Source organism: Barbus barbus, assembly GCF_936440315.1.
Source record: "Barbus barbus genome assembly, chromosome: 8".
Taxonomy (NCBI): Eukaryota; Metazoa; Chordata; class Actinopteri; order Cypriniformes; family Cyprinidae; genus Barbus; species Barbus barbus.
This window is the reverse complement of record NC_136736.1, coordinates 23,395,716-23,420,532: the sequence shown is the minus strand read 5'-3', so window position 1 is coordinate 23,420,532 and position 24,817 is coordinate 23,395,716. Positions and strand designations below refer to the sequence as shown.

Genomic DNA, 24,817 nt, shown 5'->3' with positions numbered 1-24,817 from the left:
TGCTCAATGCTCAAATATTCTATTAGCCAAATATTACCTACAAAGCGTTATCCATTCATCAAGTAGACATGAATTATTAATTTGTCCATATGAGAACTTTCTAATTTTAGTCAATGTAACAAGTAGCAACAGCTTTTTTTCTTTCCTGTTTTGTGATATACATCTATCTATGGAGGCAGATCTGAATGCGAGTTGGCAATTAACTGTAAGAAAGCAATTTTGAACCAGACCACATTATTTTTTAGTTTTTGTCGTTTTGATTAACAAAGATGCTCCAAAACTTTATTTTTAATTTAATGGGCACAAACCACAAAGGGTGAGATGAGACCCAGTATAACATGCCTCTTTACAAAGATTTCATTTATCCATTATGTAAAATATATTTTCACACATACAAACATGGACAAAGGCAGGTTTGAGGTTTGAATTTCATTTATGTTACAAACTTTCCTTTAATACACACTTAATACCTTTACACCAACTCTCATTTAAAAATCATTGCATTTTAATCAAATGTTCCCGCCTAACCAGTATGGATAGATCTTTGTCCCTTCTGCTCGACTTTGTGACACCTCCTTTTCTAACAGCACTGAATGAATGAAAGCAAAAGGTTGACTCAATCAGTATCTTTACTCGTGAAAGATGGAAATAAACTGGAAGGGTGTTTACATAGAAACCTGCAGTAGTCACTCAAACCCCTCGAATGTTACTCTGTGTATATGGTTAACGAGCTGTTCTGGCCCTGATCAGTCTCTTGCTAAACAAGTTTCATGTGTATAACTGCAGAAAGCCTTCTGCTTCACAAACTCCATGATTTCCAGTATCTTGAACACACAACTAAAGATGGAAGGAGTCGAGTGTATTCTCGCACTAACACGTACTCAGATTTTAACAAGGTTAAAATGGTTGGTGAAAATGTCTAAGCAAAACTAGATGAGGCTCCCTGTAGCCAAATGTAGTCTTTGCACATTGGTTAAAGCATAAGGTAAAAGTTCACACATGGAAAAAAGGTTTAGGGCCTAGCCTAGCTGTTGGAGTGTACAGATAATGGCAAAATATGTGTGTATGCAACATGGCTGTGAAGATGATTACAGAAATGTATGGTAGAGATTCTCAAGTCAACCCTCAAGACCGTGGTTGGGCAGGTTATTCATGGCAGGGCTTGTATTTTTCTTCTCATTGTCTGGGCTTTGTCCTTCAGGTCTGGACGGCTGTCTGTTTCCATTGTAGCTAAAGAACGCTGAAGCTGTTGCCGACTTCTCTCAGACAGACACTCCCACTGATCACTCTCTACAAACATAAAACAGCATCAATTTTATTAGAAAGAAAGTTTATCCAATGTTTCATACCTGCAAACCGTTTTATAAAACTTTATTTTTGTCAAAACATTATTTGAACTACAAAGTTCATGCCAGTTTTACAGGTCATTTTACAGTTCATAGACACTAGTGTTGTTTCAAAACAATATTGCTGCCTAAACCAGGGTTGCTGCAGGATTTATAAGCTCAAATTTAAGACTTTTTAAGATCTGCACAAATAATATTTATACCATATGAGCGGGGTAGGGCAATGTCTATGGTAAACTATTTAACTGTAAAAAGCATGATTTACAGTTCAGATGCATGTTTTCACAAAAACAAAAAGCTTTATAAAATGATACACTTCACATTTCAGCCTTTAAACCATTTTTAAGAAAATGGATGTGTCAAAAGTATTATATTAATTTAAACAATTATTATATTAAATAAACACATTTTACTGTTTAGATTTTTATAATGAATTATCTTCTTATCGATCCACCAGTTCACATTTACAGCTCTGCGTGTTTGCAGGGTAAAAACATAGGTCGATTTTCGCATTGGTCTGAACAAAAACAACCCAAAGTTCCTGCAATACCGGAGGCTGCAGTTCTAGTACCACATTTCTAGGACCCTATTTTTTGGGACAGCGCCATCTAGCCAATTCAATTTCAACAGAGGAGACCTGATTCAAACATATGCAAAGACTAGATCCATGGAAGCTATTAATTTTTTATCTTTCCATCTTATTTTTAATGTAAGAGCTAGCGTGAACTTGAGTGTTCGAGGGGGTGTCAGCAATCTCCATTTATATATATATATATATATATATATATATATATATATATATATATATATATATATAAATGAGAGAGAAAGAGTATATTTAAATAAATTAGGTTAAATATTTCAGGAGGGTTACCAATGGGTATGTTTAGGGTTAAGAGTCGGTTAGGACAATAATTAAGTGCATACAATTAAACAACTACATAATTTCTTAAAAATAATAATATACAGAATTGAATAGCAAGTTTAATTGTCACATTAAGCTGTATAGCAATTCTGGTCTGTACCCAAATTTAAGCCCTCTAAAAATAATAGTTAAGACTATTTAACTATTTAACTTTTTATGGCCTTAAATTTGATACAAGTAAGACTTTTTAAGGACCCGCGGGAACCCTGCTAAACAGGGATTGAAATGAACTTTTTCACTCACCAGCCAATTTGGCTACTAATTTTTTAAGTTCATAACTTCTACTAGCCAAAAAAAAAAGGGAAATAAACCAACAGCTTGAGGCTCTCTACACTGGACGTGACAAAGCGATTGTTGCAAATCATTTTGTGTCAGTACTAGGGGTGTGCGATATTGACCAAAAAAAAGAAAAGAAAAATATTTCAGTATTTTCTGGGATTGTATCGATAAAGACAGACAATATTTTGCTGAGTGTGTTATTGTGCTGATATCTTAAGGACTACTGTGGACAACTGACTCCTAAAGTTTTTGATATTCTTGAGTCAAATTACTACATTTAATCCGTCAATTATAATAATAATAATAATAATAATACATTTAGGCTGTTACTAAAATTAAATCAGTATCAAGAAAATTAATCTTTACAGAAGATGCATCTGAAGTGGCATTTAGATGTATTTACACATGTTAATGTAGCTTAGAGAGACATGGAGTGCTTTAACCTGCCGTTACAAATGCATAAATAATGTTTTGATATTTTAAACATGAAATGTTGAATACTGATATTTGAAATTATTTTAAAAATGAAAAGATACTTTAAATGTGAAATTAAAACAGCCTGCAGATGGCAGCAAGTCACTGAGTCGTTGCGATTGAACCAAATCATTTAAACGATTGATTCATTCAGGAACAAAACATCATCATGTTGCTCAGAAACGCAAAACAGTGCTGTGGGATCTGGAAAAGTCCTAATGGTCTGGCTGCAGACTTGCACTCTCAGTACTTCTGCTTCCACGAGCGACGTCTCTTGCTGTCTTTTTTATTTTGTTCCATTTATTGATTATTTTTATTTTGCTCAACATTTTACAACAGTAGCCAGGTGGTGAAGACAAGAAAAACTAAACTAAATTACAATGTCACTTACACTTTACGCTACCTGCGACGTTACTTGCATTCGACACGAATCGTGTGTGTTGCCACAGAGACAAGACGCTGTGGTGGTTAAACGATTAAAACTAATTTAGTACAACAACGAACAGGGTCCTGCAAGTCATCTGTTGGAGAAAAAGGCAAGACCCGCAAATCCGTGGCTACAGAACAGCAGAATATGAACGCAATGCGCAAAGTTTCACTTATGGCTTAATGTGTTAAGATAGTGCTATTAAAATATACAGTTTATTAATATAATGAATATGTATATAGTATTTCCTCCCATACCGCAAAACGTGGGATAATGTGGCATAATGGACCAAGATGATAAAGAGCAAACTCGATATGCTTCTCATCAATATTAAAATATACATAACTAATGTACAGGCAGGTGAGCCCAGAATAAACGCAACACGCAAAGTTTCACGTTAAGCGTTTTTCCAGATAGAATAAACTGTCTACAGCTCTTTTATATCATTGTCTTTGTCCATTAAGATATATTACGAGTTTTAGTTAAAATTATTTTCTATGGGAGGAAAACGTTTAACGTGTAATTTAACGCATTGCATCCTTTTAATATCACTTAATGCATTTCATAATGCACGTTCATATCTGCTGGTCTGTATCTTTGTGTCAACAAGACTTATAGGCTAATGAACTGTCTTATTATATTATTATTAAATTTAGTTCATTATGCCACAATAAGCATTTTGCTGTATGGGAGGACAAGTGTACAAGTACTGAGAGTGCAAGTGCAAGTCTACAGCCAGACCCTATTGAAAGTCCTTGAGCTGGGATTCAAACCCAGGATGTCTGTAGCAAAAAATGTTGCCACACTGCCCACAAGGCTATTGGCACTGACATTTCTGGCATAATTTATTTTTTTACATGGAACATTTGAAACAACATTATAAAACTAACCCATTTCTGTAATCAGCTATTTTTTCTAAATGTCAGAGCAAATCAACTCTACCTTCAATCCTCTTCAAAAGAAGTTCAACTACCGCCAAGGCTTCTGTTCTTACTGACGAATAGCTTTTGTTTTCTGTAGGAGAAAAAGAATGATTCTCATGAGCCAAGTTTGAATAAAAGGTGAATAAAAAGATAGATCAACCCAAACTAAAATTTTTCTGTGGTAAATAAAAGATATTGTGAGAAATATGTTTTTTTTGGAAGTCAACGGTCACCAAAACTGTTTGGTTACCAACGTTCTTCAAAAGAACTTCAGTTTAGATCTTGAAGGTGACTAAATTTTCATTTTTGGGTGACCTATGCCTTTAATGTTTAGAAGCTCATGAGAAACTCCACCTAGAGGTGTTGCCAGGGCGGTGCAGGTGTCAGACAACATCTCGCTCAGAACAGCAGTGTTCCGATGTTCCTTATCCAACAGCAACAATCTAGAACATACACAAAACACCATATAGTCATTACAGCATTCAAAATCTTTTTAATGCATTCACCAACAATTTTAGCATTTTACACTTTTTCTACCTACTAATTTTTTACAAAAGAAATGCAAATATGGTTTAAAGAACAATTAAAGTTCAAAAATCCTAGTATATATTTCCCAAAAACAAGGCATTTGTTACAAAACTTTAAATGTTTTTAGTATACTATACCCCTGATAGAAGACCTTCAAGGCGCGTAGGACTCCCAGTTGGACTCTCCACGTGCTCAACTTCAGTCTATCACACATTATGCTGCAAACCTCATTCTGGAACTGATCTACAACACAAAACACACTCATTAAACAGCACTCTGCCCCTGTGTGTGTGTCTAAGGCCCCGTTTACACTAGTGCATTTTCGTTTTAAAACGCATAACTTTTGCTATGGTTATGCCTATCGTTTACACTACTCCAGCGTTTGAGGTCGAAAACAGACTTTTGAAAACACTGCAGACCCTGTTTTAGTTTGAAAACTTCAGTGTAAAAGGACCAAAACTGAGACTTTTGAAAATGATGGCGTGGCCGCCCACATTCGCTCTGTGTATTCTTGATGACCGTGTAAACAATAACATCATGCGCATTGTTGTACCCATAGATATGAATGGGTAATTACCCATTCGACCGCTCCGAGCATGCCGATGCGTCCGCCATCTAAATAATAGGGCATCTACCTATACATATCTATGGTTGTACCTGCATGAATGGTCATGTGACATGCGTTTTTGGCTGTGTAGTGTAGACGGAGATCGTTTCTAAAACGCAGCGGAAACACCAGTGTAGGTGAGGATCGTTTTCATTCTAAAACGCTGTTTTAAAACGAAAACGCACTAGTGTAAATGGGGCCTAAGACTTGTAACTGATACGTACTCTGTGTCTGAGTGGTTTTTGGCCAGCTCTTTCCAAGTGTCTCAAATGCACACAGCAGAACTTCTGTTTGTAATTCACGTGCTTTAAATTCATCATCGTCATCATCATGTCTCGGGGAGCTGGCACTCGCTGGCTGATTCTAAATGAAAAAATACATTTTTTTTTAACAAAAATTAAGTACTGAATAAATCATTTAAACATTTTTAGCAATATTGTTACACTGTAACTCAATTAGGATGAAATGCCAAAGCTTAAAAAACAGATTTACTATGAGCATATAGGGTTTGCTGCACCTTTTTAATGAGAGGAACCACAATGTCTGTGATTTCCTGAAAACGATCCTCCTGCGTTGACTCCAAGATGTCTGCTGCACTGCTTAAGGCTGCCATTTTATAAACCAGACTCTCTTTCTTACATTCCTTCAGCACCAGATCCAGCACCTCGCTCACTGTCGGCTGACCTGCTGCAGGCTTCTGTAGCTCCACACTACAGACAGAATCAGGTTCAGCTTAGGTTTTATTAACCCAGAAACAGCAGGAGGCTTATAAAGTGTGTAAACCTCTGAACAGGATCATTTATAAGCACTACATTTAAAAAAAAAAAAAGAAAAAAAGAAAAAAAAGGCCAATATTTAAAGGAATAATTTACGCAAAAATGAAATTTGGCTGAATCTTTATTCACCCTTCAGGCCATTCAAGATGCAGATGAATTTGTTTCTACATAGAAAGAGATTTGGAGAAATTTAACATTACTTGCTAAACGTATACTCTGCAATGAATGGGTGCCGCCATCAAAATGAGAGTCCAAATAAAACCAAAAAAAAAAAAAAAAAAAAAAAAAAAAAAAAACCATTATATGTGATGGTTTAAATTTAAAACACCTTAATCATGGATTGGTTTCTTACAAACATGCAGGTTTTCACTTCACAAGACAATAAGTGATGGAATGGAGTCATATGGATTGTGATGTTTTTATCAGCTGTCTGGACTCTCCTTCTGACGGCACCCATTATCTTCAGAGCATCCATTTGTGAGCAAGCGATGTAATGCTAAATTTCTTCAAATCTATTCTGATGAAGAAAAACTCTTCTAAATCTTGGATGGCCTGAGGGTGCGAAAATATTCAGCAAATTTTCATTTTTGGGTAAACTATTGCATTTTATTTTTTATTTTGTTTTTGCTAAACATCTTACAGATCCTGTAAAGTTATAAGCACAACTATAAGTGTGTGAAAGATACAGTAGAGTCTAACCTGCATTTAGACACTACAGATCCAACAGCTTTCAACAGCTCTTCCTGTGGATACACAAGCCATTAGACTTCAGTGGCCACAAATACAGCAAAGAAAGAAATCAGTTTAAAACAAACCACTGGGATCATGTCTGTCTACTTCCAGAGCAGACAGTATTATTAATCCTTGCCCAGGTGGATAAATTCTGTTCCTCAGCACAGATCATTTGTTTGAGAATGAGCAGGTATGTTACCTTCCCTGTCCAGGTGCGTCCTGCAAGCCCCTGCAGTAGTGCACTCAACACCATGCCCAGGTGAGGTGCCACCAGTGAGCCTGTTTGTTGCTTAGCAATAGTTGCCATGGCAACGGCACCCTGAGCCTTCATCTTCCAGGACTGAGACTGCAGAGCCCTCTGAGTAATGGCTATGAGCTCAGTCATGTACAACCTGATTCCACCAAAGCTGCCTAAAAATACACAATAATTCATAATTTATTCTCTCATCCTAGCCCTTAACACACACTATAACATGTAGTACACTACCTTTTGGGGTCATTAATATTTTTAATCAAACAAGGACACATTAAATTGTTCAAAAGTGACAAAGACATTTATAATGCTACAAAAGATTTCTGTTTCATACAAATGCAGTTCTTTTGAACTTTCTATTCAAAATAATTCTGAAAAAATGCATCACAAAAATATTAAGCAGAACAATAACAATAATAACACCAAATCAGCACATTACAATGATTTCTGAATGATCATGTGACACTGCAGACTGAAGTAATGAAGCTGAAAATTCAGCTTTGCCATCACAGCAATGAATTACATTTTAAAATACATTGAAATAGAAAAGAGTTATTTTGAGTTTTAATAATATTTCACAATATTACTGTTTTTACTGTATTTTTTATCAAATAAAATGAGTTTTGGTAAGCATAAGAGACTTCTTTCAAAAAATAAAAATTCCTTCCTAAACTTTCGATCAGCAGTGCACATTTCCCTCTAGTGCTTCAAGGCCTGGGTATTGACTGTTTTCTAATTAGATCCAACTGTCAGTTAGATTATGTTTGACTCAACATTGTAACTAATATATTCATAATGAAATCAAATAACAATTTTGCTTAGATATGAAAAAAAATCTATACACAAACTAATGCTAAAATGTTTTGAATTTAAATTAATTTAAAAGTCTAACATAGCAATAGGGCTAGGTGATATAAAAATTAAACATTAACAATGATGTTTGATGTAAATTCTAGCAACATGCATAAATAGCCCACCATAAAATAAAATCTTTACACATCCAAAAAAAATAAAAAATAAAAATAAATAACAGGTTAAAACTTCAACCCTGTTCCTGGGGACCCACTATCCTTAGTGTTTAGCTACAACCCTAATCAGACACACCTGAAGCAGACAATCAAGCTCATCAAGACTGCTCGAAAATTGCAGGCAGGTGTGCTGAAGCCGGTTGGAAATAAACTTTCCAGGAGAGTGGGTCCCCAGGAGCAGGGTTGAAGACCTCTGGGTTAAATGATTGATTTGAGAATTTTTTTTTTTTTTTTTTTTTTAAGAATTGACTTCAGGTCAGGGTCAACAATTAATGGGGGCTTGTGGTAAAAATGCCCCACAAATTCAAGATAAAGGGCCAAAAATTGGCCCTGCACAATTAAACAATTGATTATGGCTGTCAAAATTAAAAAGAAATGTGAATGAAAAGTGTCTATTTGTGGAATTACATTTTGATTCGCTCACACTGCATCAGATTGCTTTTTACACATTGGTTATAAGAATTGCAATTGGTTGCAAAAAAACAATCACACACGTTGAGCTTAGGAATTCAATGGCCACAGGCGTTCAGATTAGTCAGCGCTGAAAACTCTGGAGTTGTTGTTGAGTGTCACATGACCTTTTCGTTGCGCATGAAGGAATTTATTCGGAAAATGTTTCCCCATTGTAGTTTATGCGCATTTTTTACTTATCGGATAAAAAAAAGTTTATCCAACTCAAATGTGCGCATAAGTTTTTTATGCACATTTTTAGAATTTATGCGCATCTTGGTGTTTCCATCCAGCGTTTTTTTATGCGATATTCCAAAATGTGCATAAAAATAGGTGGATGGAAACATAGCTATTAATAATTACTATTACAATATCAAGAGCAATAATTAACAATAATGATTTTTGTCATAATACTGCAGCCATATTAGCTCATGTTTATAAACGTATAATTTAGATACAATTTTAAACAGTCAAGGTGGTGATAAAAATTGCCCTCACGAATGTAAAAAAAAAATGGAAAAGTTAATTTCTGACCCTGCACATTATCTTTTCCCTTTCAAAGGTTGTGTATCGTAACCTACCAGGTACATGTTCCTGCCAGACCTCAGACCACAGATTGGCTTCAGCGCTTTCTCCTTTCTCTTCCTCAGGCTCCTGATGCATGCCCAGAAACGCCAGTGGTAGAGCCATTCCAGCATGAGCCTTCAACACATCAGGACTGTAGTGACTGATGGCATGAACCACCAGACAACATGAGGACTTGTACAGTGCCTCTGAAAATTACAGAAAAAACACTTTACAAACCTAGATATCATGCGGATTTACATTCTTATTTCTCAAGAGAAGTCGTCTTCATTAAATGACAGTTCATCCATAAATGAACATGGAGTCATCATTAACTCATGTCATCTTTTGTGTTCAACCAAAGAAAGTCAAGTCATATGGGTTTGGAAGCAGATTCGTATTTGGGCGAACTATTCCATTAAAGTCCTCATACCCTCTTTCTCCAGGTACCAGGTGTTCAGTTTCTGCAGAAGCTTCTCAACACTGCTGTCTCTGGCTGTCTGATGGGGAAAACAAGAGTATCGTTTTGTAACTCTGTAGTTGCTTTAGGCTCAATTGAAATACGCATTTAGGTGTGTTTTCATACCCTGACCAGATGTCCAATGGCAAAGGCAAATGACTTCTGAATGACGCTACTGCGGTCATTAATCCCATTTAGGAGTGAATTCATGAGTTTACCTGTGGGACAAAATATGCCCAATCACATATACGACTTACAAAACAGTGTAACTCCTCTATTCTGTCAGTATGTGTTACCTGAATATGGTGTAAGATCTTGAGGGCACTGCACAGTCAATGACACAATCACACTGGCACATCCTCCCTACAATTGCACATACAACTGTAAGTCAGTGTGTACATGTGGGAGATAAAGTGTAATACTGACAAAAATCAAGCAGGATGTGTACCTTTGTTCCGAGTCCGATTCCACTCTTTAGTAGCTCGCAGAGTTTTGGAACAAGCTCTCCTAATACAGACACATCCAAGTGTTGCAGACACTAGAAACCACAAACACAGCTCACATAAACATTGCAGTTCAAAAACACACTTGTAAACATACATATTGATGTATTTTTGTAATGAAATGCTCATTTAATTACCAATTTGGAATGCAGCTAATGCGTCATATGGACAGACTTAATGATGTGTCTTACCATATTAATGGTTTCCATCATAGGAGAAGACTTGGCTGCACTTAACCTTGCGGCATCCATTGCACTCTGACACAAAAGGAAATGTGAAAACAATGAGTTCAGTACATTCAAGACATGTGTAAAGTCTATACTGCTAACATCAAAAGGATTAACAAAAATAATGACTGTTTTCAAATGCTCTCAAACTCACAACACTTGATAAGCAAAATTAAATTAAATTAAATATTTTATTCATGTATTATTATTATTATTATTATTATTATTATTATTATATGTAACTAAAATTTTAAACAAATTAAATACACATTTAAATATGTCTATTTATGTGGCAGTCTGGATCAATTTGGATAATGATTTACTATTATTTTTGTTGTTCACATTTGTTATGCACTGTTTATTTCATAATATTTATTTATTTATTTATTTGATGAAGTTTGCATCACTGATTCTATTACTTTCCTGTTTTATACTGTGCTGCTTTGAAAGAATCTCTGTTGCATGAAGCGCCATATAAATAAAACAACTTTACACCTAGTTTTCTCCATACCAAAGTAGATGATCACAGAGCTGCTCACCTTCTCCTGCTCTGTGGCTCTCAGACTGAGGTAGTTGAGCACCTGCGGTTCCAGCACGCTCAGGGCCTCCAGCAGAGCCGGGATGAGTCGAGGAGCATGGGGCTTTAGACGGCTGCCGGCTGTCTTACTGATCTTCACTAGAGTTTGGATACTAAAACAAAGCAATACTCAGACTTTTACTTTGAATATAAAATGTAATGGGTGTGTGTGCACGTGGCTGGTAAATGCAGAGCCGATCCTCCCTATACGCAAAGTACGCAAGCTGCGTAGGACCCCCGAAACACCTGGAGGCCCCCTTGCTCTCAAAGATGATTTAATTTTAGTTTCGTTTTTTAATTTAGCCAGCGGTTATTACAACATGAATGTTCATTTATTTTAATGTGGTGCGCTGTGTCACCCTTTCTACATAAAAATCAGTCAAGTCATGTAACGTGAATGTCATACAGTGTCTTGCTCGAGAGAAGAGAGAGAAAAAAAGAAAAAAAAAAATCCCTGAAATTGAAATCGTACTGAGCCGCGGAAGAGACACCGTTTCTCAAGCGCTTTCCGTGAGCGCGATTCGAGACGGAGCGAACACGGACAAAGGCGTTTCATTCATTCATAAATCCCCCCCAGTTTTCCGTAGGGCCCCCAGAAGTGTAGGATCGGCACTGGGTAAATATATGCTTTCTTACCTGAGAGTTCGCACTTCGGTTACATTGCTGACAATGCCTTTGTCCAGTAGAGTTGGCAACAACACAGCCACTGTCCTCTGAGCAGCAGCACCTGTTGATTCACACATGCGCACACACACCTATTGGACAAACACACAGGTAGTCAGTTATCAGTGGTGTCTCAAGAGTGGAAAATCATTGGGGTATCCAGAATTCATTGCTGCAACTCACTTTACTGAGAGTCTTTAGAGTAAGATCTGCTGCCTTACGAACTGATTCCTACAACAGGAAACAAATAAGACAGTCAAATAAAAATAACTGTAGGTTACAAGCAAAGTAGGGATGTATGATATTCTGAATAAATAAAGCAGTATCAATGTCATAAAATCATGAGTATGTTTTGATTTAAAGATAAGAAGCTATAGCTTATATGAATAAAAAAAATTAAAAATCTAACTTGACACTTGCAAATTAAATAATTGTATACAGATTTATTCTTTAATGTGTAATGGGGTTTTTTAATCGAATTATGAGCTCTAAAAGATTTTCAGAGTTTTTACCACGCCTTAGACCATCTACAAATGTTAAATCTTAAAATAACATTTTAAGGTTACCACTGCATCTTTCTGAAAAAAAATAAAATAAAATGCAGGGATGGATGTATAGTAAATTTATAATTATTTTCAAAGCTTTCAATGTACTGTCATTATAAAAAAAAAAAAAAATTCCTTATAGTTTAATTCTAACAAATAAGTTTGTTAAAAACTAACTAAAATTAAAAATAATTTGTTTATAATTTCCGCACTTGGTGTTGTTTCCAAACAAAAGGAAATATATCAGTATCGGCCAAAATGAGTTGAAAAATATCGGCATATCGGATAACGGCAAAAATCCAATATCGTGCATCCCTAAAGCAAAGCATACACAAAATACTGCAAAACAAACAGCAGCTTTTTATTTCTCACCTTTATATCATCCAGAACCCGAAACAGAGTCTCCCAGATTTCTGATAGGCGGTTGATAATTTCATCTGCCTGTCTTCCACGTATCAGATCATTCAAAGCCAAGCAGCTGGGAAAAAAAAATAAAAGGGGTCTGATGATTTGAACCCAATCTAGACAGGAGGAAATCAGGGTTCTTTCAAACATATCTAGACATGTTACCTTGACTCCCGCACCCTCCACATGTTACTAGTAAGGTTGGAAATTACATCTTGAAGAATTTCCTTAAAATATTTCTCCACCTATCAAAAAGAGACAAAATATAATTTTAATAACAATAGAGTGTCCTTAATATCTTTTAAGCAACGTAATTCATTATTCTGAAAAATAATATCTTACAATGGTTTTATCTGTGACGAGAGCATCCCAGATGCTAGTCATGGCCTGCCTAATGGCCAGATTGGGGTCAAACTGGTATCTATAGAGACGGGGAACCAGCTGAGGCAGGAAAGGAGCCAGCTGCTCACCTGCTTTGGCTGCAATAATGTTAAACCCAAATGCTGCTCCCTACAGTACAGGAAGAGTCAACGATCATTGCATGCTATTGAAAAAGGCTCTGAACCATAAATTACCAAGTCATAAACGATCACATTATGGTTAATCCGTCTTACCTTCCTGGAATTCCACATAGCATGGTGATTGGCAAGATTCATGAACTTGTAAACAAGATCTGGTTGGTTTAGATCACTAGCCAATGCACAGAGCTCCTTGTAGGTGGAGAGTCCTTGTCTACCAAAGTAAAAGATCAAAACAATATACGATGAAAGAAAACATCCACTCTAGTAATCTCATTAAAATTTTTCATTCTCAAATCTGTGAAGTCTTACTCCCTAAAAATGTTCTAAACAATCTGAAATATAAGTGAACTAAAAGCAGCACATACCCATCAGGTGATTTACCAAGTGCCTCCCCCTGGAAGACTTCAGTGTCCTCTGAGACATCATGTTTGGCTCTAAAAACATAAAATCTCACAGGTATCAAATGAGTCAGGAGCAAAAAATGCACATTGCAATGTTTTCAAGAGCCCAAGATATTCTGAGATGTAACTCATTGAAAAATAAAAGTTCAGATACTGAACTGAATCTAATTAGTAGTCTATATAAAGTAACTGCTCCATGTTCTGGGGCTTGGTAAGTCTCAGTAATGCAATTTACTACCAGAAATAACCAGAAATAAGCAGTTTTTTTAATACCTTTTACCAGTCATGAGAGTTTCCACAAGGGTTGATACCAATTCCTGTTGATCCTGTTCTCCTCCGAGCTCATAAACCAGCCCGAGTCCTTTAGACGCCACATCTTGGCTGAGTTCTACACACACAGATCATCACTATCAAACCCACAAGCTCCCCGACCTTTACATACTGTCAAAATGTAATGTGACCTTTAAAAGAGCAGTATCATAAAAGGAGCAGAATGTGACTCACCATCTGGATCAGACAAGACAGAAATAAAGGCTGTCTGTATCTCCTTCAGGTGAGACTATCACAGATAAAGAGAGAACACATACTTTGTCATGTCAGTGTTTCTTTGTGTATGTAAATGAGACTGGGAGTGCATTTGTGCATTTATTTACCTGTATTTCTTTGTGATGGCTGAGTTTCTTGACTAGAGACAGGAGCCATATGCAGGCAGCCTGCCGAACATGAGGGTTTGGACTTGGTATATATTTTGACAAGACAGAGCTCAGCACCCAGGGCACTATATCATTATTCTTCACATCTGAAAAGATAAAAATAAGTAGATAAAATATCATAATTAATTTATAGAGAGAGAGAGAGAGAGAGAGAGACTTCTTGATCTACCATATAACAACTGAACTAAATGCATTCTTCAGGCTAGCAGGCTCACACAGTGCTTTCACACTGGCATTGTTTCAGCTTTGTAACAGAGCGATGATTTCTGGGATACCAGACTGAAGAATTTCCTTTAATGGCAACCATAAAATTCTAAAATGTTTAATGGAGGTAAGACATTGAAAACTGCTGCCTTATAATTTGATCGTCATGACATCTAATTTACATGGGGGGGGGGGTCACATTTGTATCCAAATGGTAATTAATCTACATGGAAAGGAGTCCAAAACACAAAGTGTAGTTACTTTATGTTCCTGATGTCTTGTTCAATGTTTCCCCAAATAATTTTATATTTTCAGTCAAGCAAACAGTTTTACTTGCCCAAAAGACAAGTTTGCACAAGTAAGACAAGTGTGAAAAAGATTCAAGCCCCATCTGAAGACACAGTTCCCTCTCTCCATCTCTCACACATACTTACTGTCAGGAGGGCAGTACTGGTCTTCTGTGCATGTCCACACATCTCGGGCAGCTCCAGAGCAGCTTCCTATAGCAGCATTAGTTAAAGCCTCTCCCACAGTAAATTGTAGCTCCACCTGCTTGGCCTAAAGAAACCCAACACAAACATATTACAATGAAAAATGTGTGGCCATTTCTTCACATTTCTTATGTTTTTTTCCCCCTCATGTTATTTATTTGATATGAATTCACTGAACTATGCTGACAAAAGTAGGACTGTCAATTTGAAGTGTTAATTAAGTGTGATTAATTACAAAAAAAAAAAAAAAAAAAGTGATAAAGTTATTCATGCATTTAACTGCCCAGACCTTTACAGCATCTTTGCATGCAGTTGCTGACAAATGAGGCAGGATAATGATTGATTAAGTGATGTAGTCTATTAGAATCCAGTTATATGCCCTTGTATGGGATTTTGTCTTATTTATTTCATATGATATACAGTAGTTTAGCAATCTCACACAAGCAAGTGTGCGGTTTTTCCCCCTGAATATCGGCATGATCTCAAACGTGATATGATTTTACACAGCACATCACTAAACAAGAAGTTAATATTGCTACATTTTAGACACAATGTTGTCAGTATCGTCTGTTTTTGCACAAATGTGGCAATGTAAATAGTTCCAAACAAAGCCACAGCAGAACTGGTGTGGATCTCTGAGCAACACATAACTGTTTTTTTTACTGAACGAATCCACATTTTGAACGAAGTGGGTCAATTATTTAGTGACCCATTCATAAAGACAGTCACATAATTCATTTGTAAATCAATCAGCTGCTTGAACGAATCAAATTTTAAATTAATGAAAGTTGTAATGTGATGTGTCATGAGGAGCGTCTCAACATTACCTCTACTGAATCCATGAGGCCCTGCAGTATTTTCTTCTGGTGTGGGAATTCACCATCTCCCACTGGCAAGAAGCCAAGAGTCTGGATGGCCCGTTCTTTCATCTGACAACACAAACAGCAGATGATCAGTACCATAAAACAAAAAAGCCTTCATTTCATTGTGGAAACAGTTTGAAAATTGATTTATGCAGAAGTGCTTATTTGGATGAAGAATGCGAACATCAATAATACGATTATAATCATTCTCTCTCTGAGTGTGAATTTTGTTTTACTTTGCCAGTCTCTTTTCCAGATGGGATCCTGGCAAGCAGATTATCCACTAGACTGAGTTTAGTGAAGCCATTTCCATCCGCTGGTATCAGCAACACGCTGTTACGCCCAATCTCTCCCAATGCTGTCACAGCAGCAACAGTCAACAGAGGAGATTCGCTATCCAAAAACGTACCTGCAGACAAACACATTGGTAGCTGTTTGTTTAATTAGGTGAATATAATTTGTTTTTCTTGCAGCAATAGTTAACTAATGAAACAAAGTTCATGGTGTTATTCAAGAGCATCCCAATATCAAGTGCCATGTGTGACCACACTATATGAAAAGGCACATACCGATGGTTTTTGTGGCCATATCAATTAGTTCCTCATTTTCTTTGGGCGTGGGCTCAGTAGGCATTAGGCTCCGCCTCTTATTCATGTATCTGCCCACCATGTAGCCCAGAGCCAAGATGGCACCATGCTGAGTCTCAGGACTCTAAATTTAAAAATAAATAAATAATTACTAATACATTTCTAAAATATAAATTTCTAAATTAGAAAAAAACATTATTTTACACATACATGTGTGTCTTTAGTTGTCTTAATCAGGGTTTGTACAGCAATTCTAAGTTCATTTCCAGACATAGTAGAGACAACTACGGCATACAGTTGCGCTGCCAGTTCACGCATATCTTCTTTATTGGTGTTCATGAGACCCTGCAAATCAAACATGATTAATTAACAAAATGACATTTTTATAGTCAGGCATACTTAAAGTCTCCATTCCAGAGGATATAATACAAAATTTAAATTGAAGTTCATTAAAATAAAAGTCTGGGGTCGGCAAGATTTTTTTGCCGTCGTCTTCAGAATCACGTGAACCTTCAGAAATTATTCTAAATGTGCTGATTTGGTGCTCAAACTTCTCTTTTTATTATCAATAGTGAAAACAGTTGTCCTGCTTAATATTTTCATGTAAACTGGGATACATTTTTCAGGATTCCCTGATGAACATTCAAAAGAGCATTTATCTGAAATCGAACATTTTCTTCACTGTCTTCACTGTCACTTTTGATCAGTTCATTTCATTCTTGACTTGCTGTAAAACAAAGTTTCATTCTAAAAAACAAATCTTACTGACAGTAACAGAAATATAATATAAAATAATAATTACTTTAATCCAGTCGATTTTATCTGCAAAGTTAGGGGTAAGTTTCTCTGGGGACACCGAGACCACTTCCAAGAGACAGTACATCACTGGGATACCTGTATTAATGAATTAGACCACATCATCAGATCACAACAAAATAAATCTATGATAATCCACTTCATCCATTTCCTGTACAATAGGTTCTACATATAAATAGATTCCATATATGTAGTATATCCCTAATTTAGATAATATAACTGCCCAATCCTATTAGAAACCATAATTTGTAAACTCTTCACCTCCTACAGCTGACAGCAGCTGTTGCAGTAAGTCCATGTATACATGAACTGGATTGGCCTCTCCTCCTTTAGTGGCTGAGGAAGGAGAAGCTTCACTGGACAATAACGACTGAACATAGCGTCCAATAAGAGGAGCATCATCTTGCATGTCCATAATGCTCAGAGATGTGAATGTGGCACCAGCACTATAAGCTAAACACATTCTCAGATAAAGAACTATCTGTGGAAACAAAAGAGCATATGTTCAAGTAAAAATACATGCAACATGTTTATTAATTAAATTAAATATAGAAAGAATTCTTAAATCTAAAGACTGTCAGTTTACCTCTCCAAATGTGGCAGGATTAAAAGGCAACGTGGAAGTACCAACAATGTATTTTGCAGGAGTCTTCAATCTCTGTGCACCCTATGACACAAAATAACAAGGGGACAGCCTCCATATTTTACATATGGAGACATATTTTTACATTAGACTGTGTCATAACTGGGGTGCCTAACGATGCACGATTATATAATTAGTTGCATTTTATTATTTGCATTTAGACATGGAGACTCATCTGGGGTCATGACAGACCAGGGGCCTGTTCCATAAAACAAGTTTACCAAATAAGTCAGGCTTATTTCAGTTAGTCTGACTTATTTTGAACCAAATCAACTGACAATAAGGTATGGCTTAGGTATGACCCCAGGTATTACTCAATCATAAATCAAAACACCATACCTTTTCCTGGATGTAGCTGACCATCTCAGGGAATGATGGCATGGGCCTTGATCCCTCTTTCTCTGTCTTTGTAGAGGGGAGAGACCTAAGTGCTCGCCGGGCCTCCCCAGACACCTCCTCACGACTGAAAAAACAGGCCATATGATGCACATCTTTCATGACAATGCTTAATTGAAAACTTGAAATAACTCCAGGAAGTGTAAGTATACTCACGGATCTCCTGCAGCAAGCAGTAAGAGATATCTAGAAGCTACATGATCAGGAGCAAATACCGTGCTGGCAAATTTCATCGCTACTTGGCGCACTTGTACCTCCGGCTAACACAAAGCCATACACAACAGGACATTACACACTGTAAATTATTATTTCATGTTTATTCATAGACTCATAATTGGGTTAAATAACTTGTTGTATCATAAAGTTGGAGTGTGTCATTTTATATTTAATGTTGACATTTTCGTTTATTCCTTCTAGGTGCTTGTAATAAGGTAGCTTGCAATAATAACAAACCTTTGTGATATATGCAGCCACAAGTGCTTCCATTAGGTTCAGAAGTGCCCCCTGAAGATGAACATATGCTCCCACCATCATCGACAAGGCCTCTTGAATGGCCAATCGCACATCAGCATTCTCCTGTTTCCATTGTGAGAAAGAAACTAGGTTAAATTTTTACAACAGGCCATATAGTAATAACTGGATAACTACTATATAAAATGTATATCAAACAAACCTTGCACATGGACTCAAAAAACTGCTGTACCAATGCAATGTCTTTTGTGAAAAGCTGAGGCATTCGACTATTATAGCAGGAAAAAGGGAAAAATACATTTTTACATTTTAATTCCTATTAAAAGTTATATTGTTTAAAATAAAACTTAAAATATATGATTTACCTTGAAAGTTTTCCAACAGCAGAATAGGCCATACATAGTAGTTTGGGGTCCTTATAATAAAATAATAAATTAAGGTCATTTTGACGGATACTTCGGAAAAAGCCAAACTTTTTGTTACAACTAAAACCTAAATTGTTCAGCATGCGTTCATACCTCTTTATATTCATTAATAAGCTTAGTAAGTCCATTCAGCAACATCAAACCCAAAGGTTTGTTGGTATCAGGGCACCTTCAGATTAAACACAATTATTTTCATCTCATCTGATGCAAATGCACATACAATATGAAAAGCGCTTAAACTACTGGGCCCGTATTCACAAAACATTTTCTCTCACCACTATGAGTTCTCCTAAATAGCAGTAAAGGTTTTTAGCTAAGAGTTTTCTCTTAAACCTATTCACAAAGCTGCTGAGACAAACTTTTACTAAGGAATAGAGAGAAGTCTTAAGCTAAGAGTATGGGTGGGGTTGACCTCGTTGCTATGGATGATGTCAGCATGCTTACTAACTATGCACACAGTGATTGGCTGATAGGGGAGGGGTCTCCGTCAGAGATTTATTCAAAGAAACATAGCAGAGCGCAGTGTTATGTTGCCATATTCAAATAAATGTTTAAAAAAATAATTTAATTGCCATATTCAAATAAAGATTTTAAAATGCAGGCTAAGTGTCACTAATTAAACTATATAATAAATATGTATATGTTCAGGTAATTGTCAGCCTGTATGCTTCTCGTAAAACAATTTGTGAATACTCATATAAACAGCCTTTTAATTAGAGTAGAATAATCATGGCTGATAGTAAGACATGGATGCAAGGACAGCTGTTACTTCTTGCCCAATTGGTTAATGAAAACAAGCATATAATCAAAGGAAAATTTGGAGTTGGGATAACCTCCAAAACCAATGGCGATACCTTTTTAAAAGCACATTTTCGTCAAATGTTTATGTTCTGAGGCAGATTGCAGGCAACAGCCATTTTAGGATAGTTTGTGGCTTGGTCTTAGTGACTTAGGAGTCCTCTTCACTACTCCTAACGTTTCACAGATTTAGGAGTCCTAAATTTAGGACTGACATGCCCATTATTTTTAAGATTTTTTCCTAAATTGGCGAGTTATGAGCTACTTTTAGCCTTAAGATGTTTCGTGAATATGGGCCCAGGTTTTATACATCTAATATAGCAACCTATTCAACATTATTTGTATAGTAGTAAATGTGATTTTCTAGAGATCATTGACACTTACACCATACAGATATGATGTACAAACTGCAGAGTGAGGGACAGAAGTTTGTTGTTGGTGTTTGCTCCAAAAAGTCCATCATAGACAACCTAAACAAACAGACAATCACTGTTACGACATTCTTTAAACAAGTTAGGACATATTACTTGCCTGCCCCTATTTGTCTGTTTCAACATGCATCTAAGCTGCATTCACGTTCATCCTGTCAAACATTATCAATCTGACCTGTATATTAGCAGGAAAGCACTCAGCAGCCAGCCTGGAGCGGAGAAGATGAGGCAGAATCTTCATCTTGACTCTAGTGCTGACCGGCTCATGCTTCAGCTCCTGTTTGACTGTGGCACCCTGGGTAAAAACACACATTATGTAGAACACCTTACTGAATATAAAAGTCGAATCACTTGTGTGTAATGAATAGACTTACTTTAGTTTTGAGTGGAATATCACCCAGGTAAACTTTATACAGTTTGTTGATAATGAGTGGATTGTTCCAGTCAATAATGCTGCAGTATAAAACATGACACAAGAGATGAGTTTCAGTATCAAGACCTCATGATTTAATTTGACATATCATTACAGAAAGCCTCACCTCTGCTTGCTTTTCAGTTCCAGATCAGCCGCCGTGGCGACACTGTGTCTGGTGTCACTTGAAGCCACAACTAAGTGAATGACCGTTTCAACCTCAGGCACCTGCTCTGCCTCTATGAACTTCACAATTCCCAATTTACACTGCAAACACAAAGATGAAGAGGTTACTCAGTGAAGAATCAGAAAGAGTAAACTGGTTATTTCAGTTCGTTCGATTTTGAACAACAGACAGAAATGAAGCAAAACATCTCCCATTAAAAAACAACGAATATCCTCCAACATATTTTCTTAGCAACCTCACCTGCTCCAGTTGCTCTGGACTCCACTGAGCTTCTCCAATGACTCTTTTAACTGCATAAACGCTCATTCCTGGAGGAGGCTGAGGGAGACCTTGTGCTGACGCAGCTCCTGCTCCAGATACCCCTTGTGGAGATGAAGGAGCTGGACGACTTGGAGGCTCGTTTAACACAAACCTTGATATAATTCGAAAGATAGAGTTAATGGGATTCACAAAAACAGCATTAACATTACCAACTACAACTTACTGTACATATCCAACTGACATACCCATATGGCATCAGAAGAACATCAAGCATGAACTCTAAGAGGAGTTGTACAGTTTTGGGCCTCTCCGTCAGGACAAATGGGGAAGCTTTAGATGGCTCTGACGGATATTTCATATGATACAGTGTAGGAATCAGCAGGTGCATCAGACTAGAGGGAGAAGACGGACTATATCAATACTGTTCAATACTGACATTTAATGCATGTGTAAATATTAATATAGAAATATGTATATATACACTACCATTAAAAGGTTTGAGGTCTGTTTTAATGCTTTTATTCACTTTTATTCAGTTTATTATACTTGTATAATATTTTTTAAACAAAATTCTATTTCTAGAATTCTATTAGAACAAAAGTTATATTTCAAATAAATTTATCAAAGAACCCAGAAAACAATATATCATGGTTTCCAAAAAAATTAAGCAGCACAACTGTATTCACCATTGATAATAATAATAATAACAATAATAATAAGAAGAAGAATATTAATTTTTTAAAATATCACATTAGTACTGCCCTTCAGTTTCAGGGAAGATAAAATAAGTATAATTTACCCTGACCATTCTACCCTGACTTTTTCTAAAAAAAAAAAAAAAAAAAAGTTAATTAAAATGTCAGAAATGCAAGAAGTTTTATTTATATAAATTCTCTCCAAGAAAATGAAAACCCCGATTCTTCACTACATCACCAAAACTGTATATTCTGAAGAATCATGTGACACTGAAGACTGGAGTAAAGCTGAAATATCAGCTTTGCCATCACAGGAATCAATTAAATATAAATGAAATAGAAAATACTTTTTTTTTATTCTAATAGTATTTCACAATACTACTGTTTTATACTGTGTTTTTAATCAAATAAATGCAGCCTTGGTGAGCATAAGAAACTTATTCTTACCAACCACAAACTTTTAAACAGTAGAGTATATGTTTAATAATAAATACATTTCATTAGACAATACTTTATCAAATACTATAAATGTGATTATAACCAGCTACATTCTACCTTAATAATGAAAACAACATTGTTTCATTTCAAATGAAGCTGAAACTAACCTGTCCTGTTGAGGCTGAGGTTTGCCTTCCATTGCTGTGAGTAGAGTAGGTGCAAGCTCACACTGTTTGGACACCTCCAACCTAGGATAGCCCATCTTTATGTAGATGATAGTGAAGTTCTGCAAGCACAAACACAGTCATCACAATCAAGTTCTTACTTAATGGGAATACATTCAAAATAAATAGGTGACATCTCAAGGTTAATAACATTAAGTATTGGCAGTGGTGATAGTAACATGTGGGGATACGATCATACCGAGACAAAAGTTGCAGCAGCAGGGTCCTGATACTGAACCAACAGTGTCTCTACAGGAAGCTGAATCTTGGGTCGACTCTTTATCCTTTTGTTTAGGTGTACCAGCAACTCCATAACCTGGAGAGGGCAATAACAAAATCCAGTTTGTTAATAGATCTTCTTTGAAATTATTCTCATGGGTCCTACATTCAATTTTTCTGTTAAGGTTACATTGGTTTTCAACAACTACAGACCCAAGGATCATCAAGCAGACCACAAGTCAACACAGGGACTCCCATAAACACTTCATTAAAACTTCCATTAAAAACATGAATAATTTTCACATAGTTTGTAATACGCAAAAAGATCATTCTGTATAGACATCATGTGAGCAGCAATCTTTCGAATTTTGTCTTTGAACTTCCGTTTTTGTGGCAGCTGTAGTCTATGCATCACTGTTGAAGAGTAATTAGCTCATGAAGTGGATTTACTTGTTGTAGAGTTAACGAAAGTTATCATGTGCATTGTAATGTTCGAAGGAGATGTCATAATAAATGTCAAACTGGGAAGATTTTAAAATGAGCGTTCATAAATTTGTACGACCTAACTTTCACACTGTGGAAATACAAACCGGAATACAGAAAACAACAAGTGCAGCACTGAAAAGGGGTAGGGCTACATCTCTATTTGAACCGTTTACAACAGTGACTGTATGATTTTGAGATCCATCTTTTCACACTGATGGAAACAGATGAACTTATATTACAAAGACTCAAAACATTCACTTATGTTCAAGAAGGAATGCATTAAGATTTTTTGAACAGGGTGAGCATGTGTAAGGTTTTAAATATCATATTTTTCATTTAATAATTTCAGAGACGTTTCAAAGAAGATTAGAATTAGAAATGTCAGAAATGCAAGAAAATTATTTTATACGTATTTTCTCCACAAAACAATTCTGAATCTTTACAATGAACAGTTTTCTTTTTCTCACACACTCACTTTCTTGCGAACCCCCTCTTGCACACTGGATAGTTTGAGGAGGACAGGAGGCAGGAATTTGGATATAATATCCTGCAACTGCTCATCCGTTTCTGCATGACCCAAGCGCAAAAACACACGCTCCAACTGGTCTATAATGGAAAACAAAGAGAAAGCAGGGAGGTAAGTGACAGATAGAGAGTTCAAAATAAGCAGGGCTAACTTAACTATTTTCAAATTGCTTTGAATGAACAAAATCTCACATACTTCCTATATGATCACATGTTAATTATAAGAAGCTTATATTTTAGTTAAAACGACTTATTAAAGAAAGACTGGGAATTACTACAATGCATTTATGTCCCTTGCATAAGTGCATTTTACCGGCTCTCTATGAATCAGTTTACAATAAAAAATATTAAACAAGCTTGCAATGAACAACAGAAGATAAGAATTACTGTAAATGCAGATAAACGGTAAATACAGACGCTATAATCGCTAACAGTTAGTTGGTTAGCCTCTGATCTGAATAGCCTCACTGCTAACCAGCGTTAACGTTTATTAGCTACATGCTTATTTCTCACGCTGTCAATAAATGACAACAAGCCCTGGACCATTATGACATTTAGATAACGCTATTTTCACGGTAAAAAAAGATTGTAGTGTCCTCTAAATTAGAAAACCCCAAAGGAGGCACTTTCATTTTGGAGCATGACTGAGCATTGGGCCTCATACTAGCCGGCTAGCTGCCAAACTGATATTCACTTTAAAAATATTTACTCATGTAACTACAGATAGACAAACAGACAGCACGGTGAACTCATTCTTCATAAGAATGACAAATAATGAAGAGGGTATTGAAAAGTATGCAGTAATGAAGAAATAACGCATGTAGAATGAGTTAAACTTACTGAGCTCGTCCTGTGCAGCCATGTTTGAAGTGGAGTCACCACCAGCACTGCCACTCCTATAGAGACAACATCTCTCTC

At 36.2% G+C, this 24,817-nt stretch overlaps 1 protein-coding gene across 1 annotated transcript; it reads right to left on the bottom strand.

Moving 5' to 3' along the window:
- Nucleotides 1–250: 250 nt before the first annotated feature.
- Nucleotides 251–24,817, bottom strand: LOC306873439 (proteasome adapter and scaffold protein ECM29-like). Its single transcript, XM_079422725.1, has 49 exons — nucleotides 24,740–24,817; nucleotides 23,850–23,980; nucleotides 22,869–22,985; nucleotides 22,613–22,731; nucleotides 21,558–21,704; nucleotides 21,292–21,463; nucleotides 20,992–21,131; nucleotides 20,827–20,905; nucleotides 20,628–20,747; nucleotides 20,406–20,491; nucleotides 19,317–19,392; nucleotides 19,164–19,213; nucleotides 19,001–19,067; nucleotides 18,781–18,903; nucleotides 18,484–18,587; nucleotides 18,271–18,394; nucleotides 17,875–17,955; nucleotides 17,550–17,769; nucleotides 17,275–17,366; nucleotides 16,683–16,817; nucleotides 16,455–16,596; nucleotides 16,122–16,294; nucleotides 15,850–15,951; nucleotides 14,966–15,089; nucleotides 14,268–14,413; nucleotides 14,119–14,173; nucleotides 13,888–14,002; nucleotides 13,579–13,647; nucleotides 13,307–13,424; nucleotides 13,035–13,202; nucleotides 12,858–12,937; nucleotides 12,660–12,765; nucleotides 11,926–11,973; nucleotides 11,716–11,834; nucleotides 11,042–11,192; nucleotides 10,467–10,532; nucleotides 10,221–10,310; nucleotides 10,069–10,135; nucleotides 9,899–9,990; nucleotides 9,746–9,812; nucleotides 9,330–9,521; nucleotides 7,217–7,428; nucleotides 6,985–7,028; nucleotides 6,027–6,219; nucleotides 5,734–5,872; nucleotides 5,040–5,145; nucleotides 4,729–4,817; nucleotides 4,394–4,465; nucleotides 251–1,290 (listed from the first exon to the last, which is right to left on the bottom strand). The coding sequence occupies exons 1-49, from the start codon at nucleotides 24,759–24,761 to the stop codon at nucleotides 1,151–1,153; spliced, it is 5,490 nt and encodes a 1,829-aa protein (XP_079278851.1). The 5' UTR covers nucleotides 24,762–24,817; the 3' UTR covers nucleotides 251–1,150.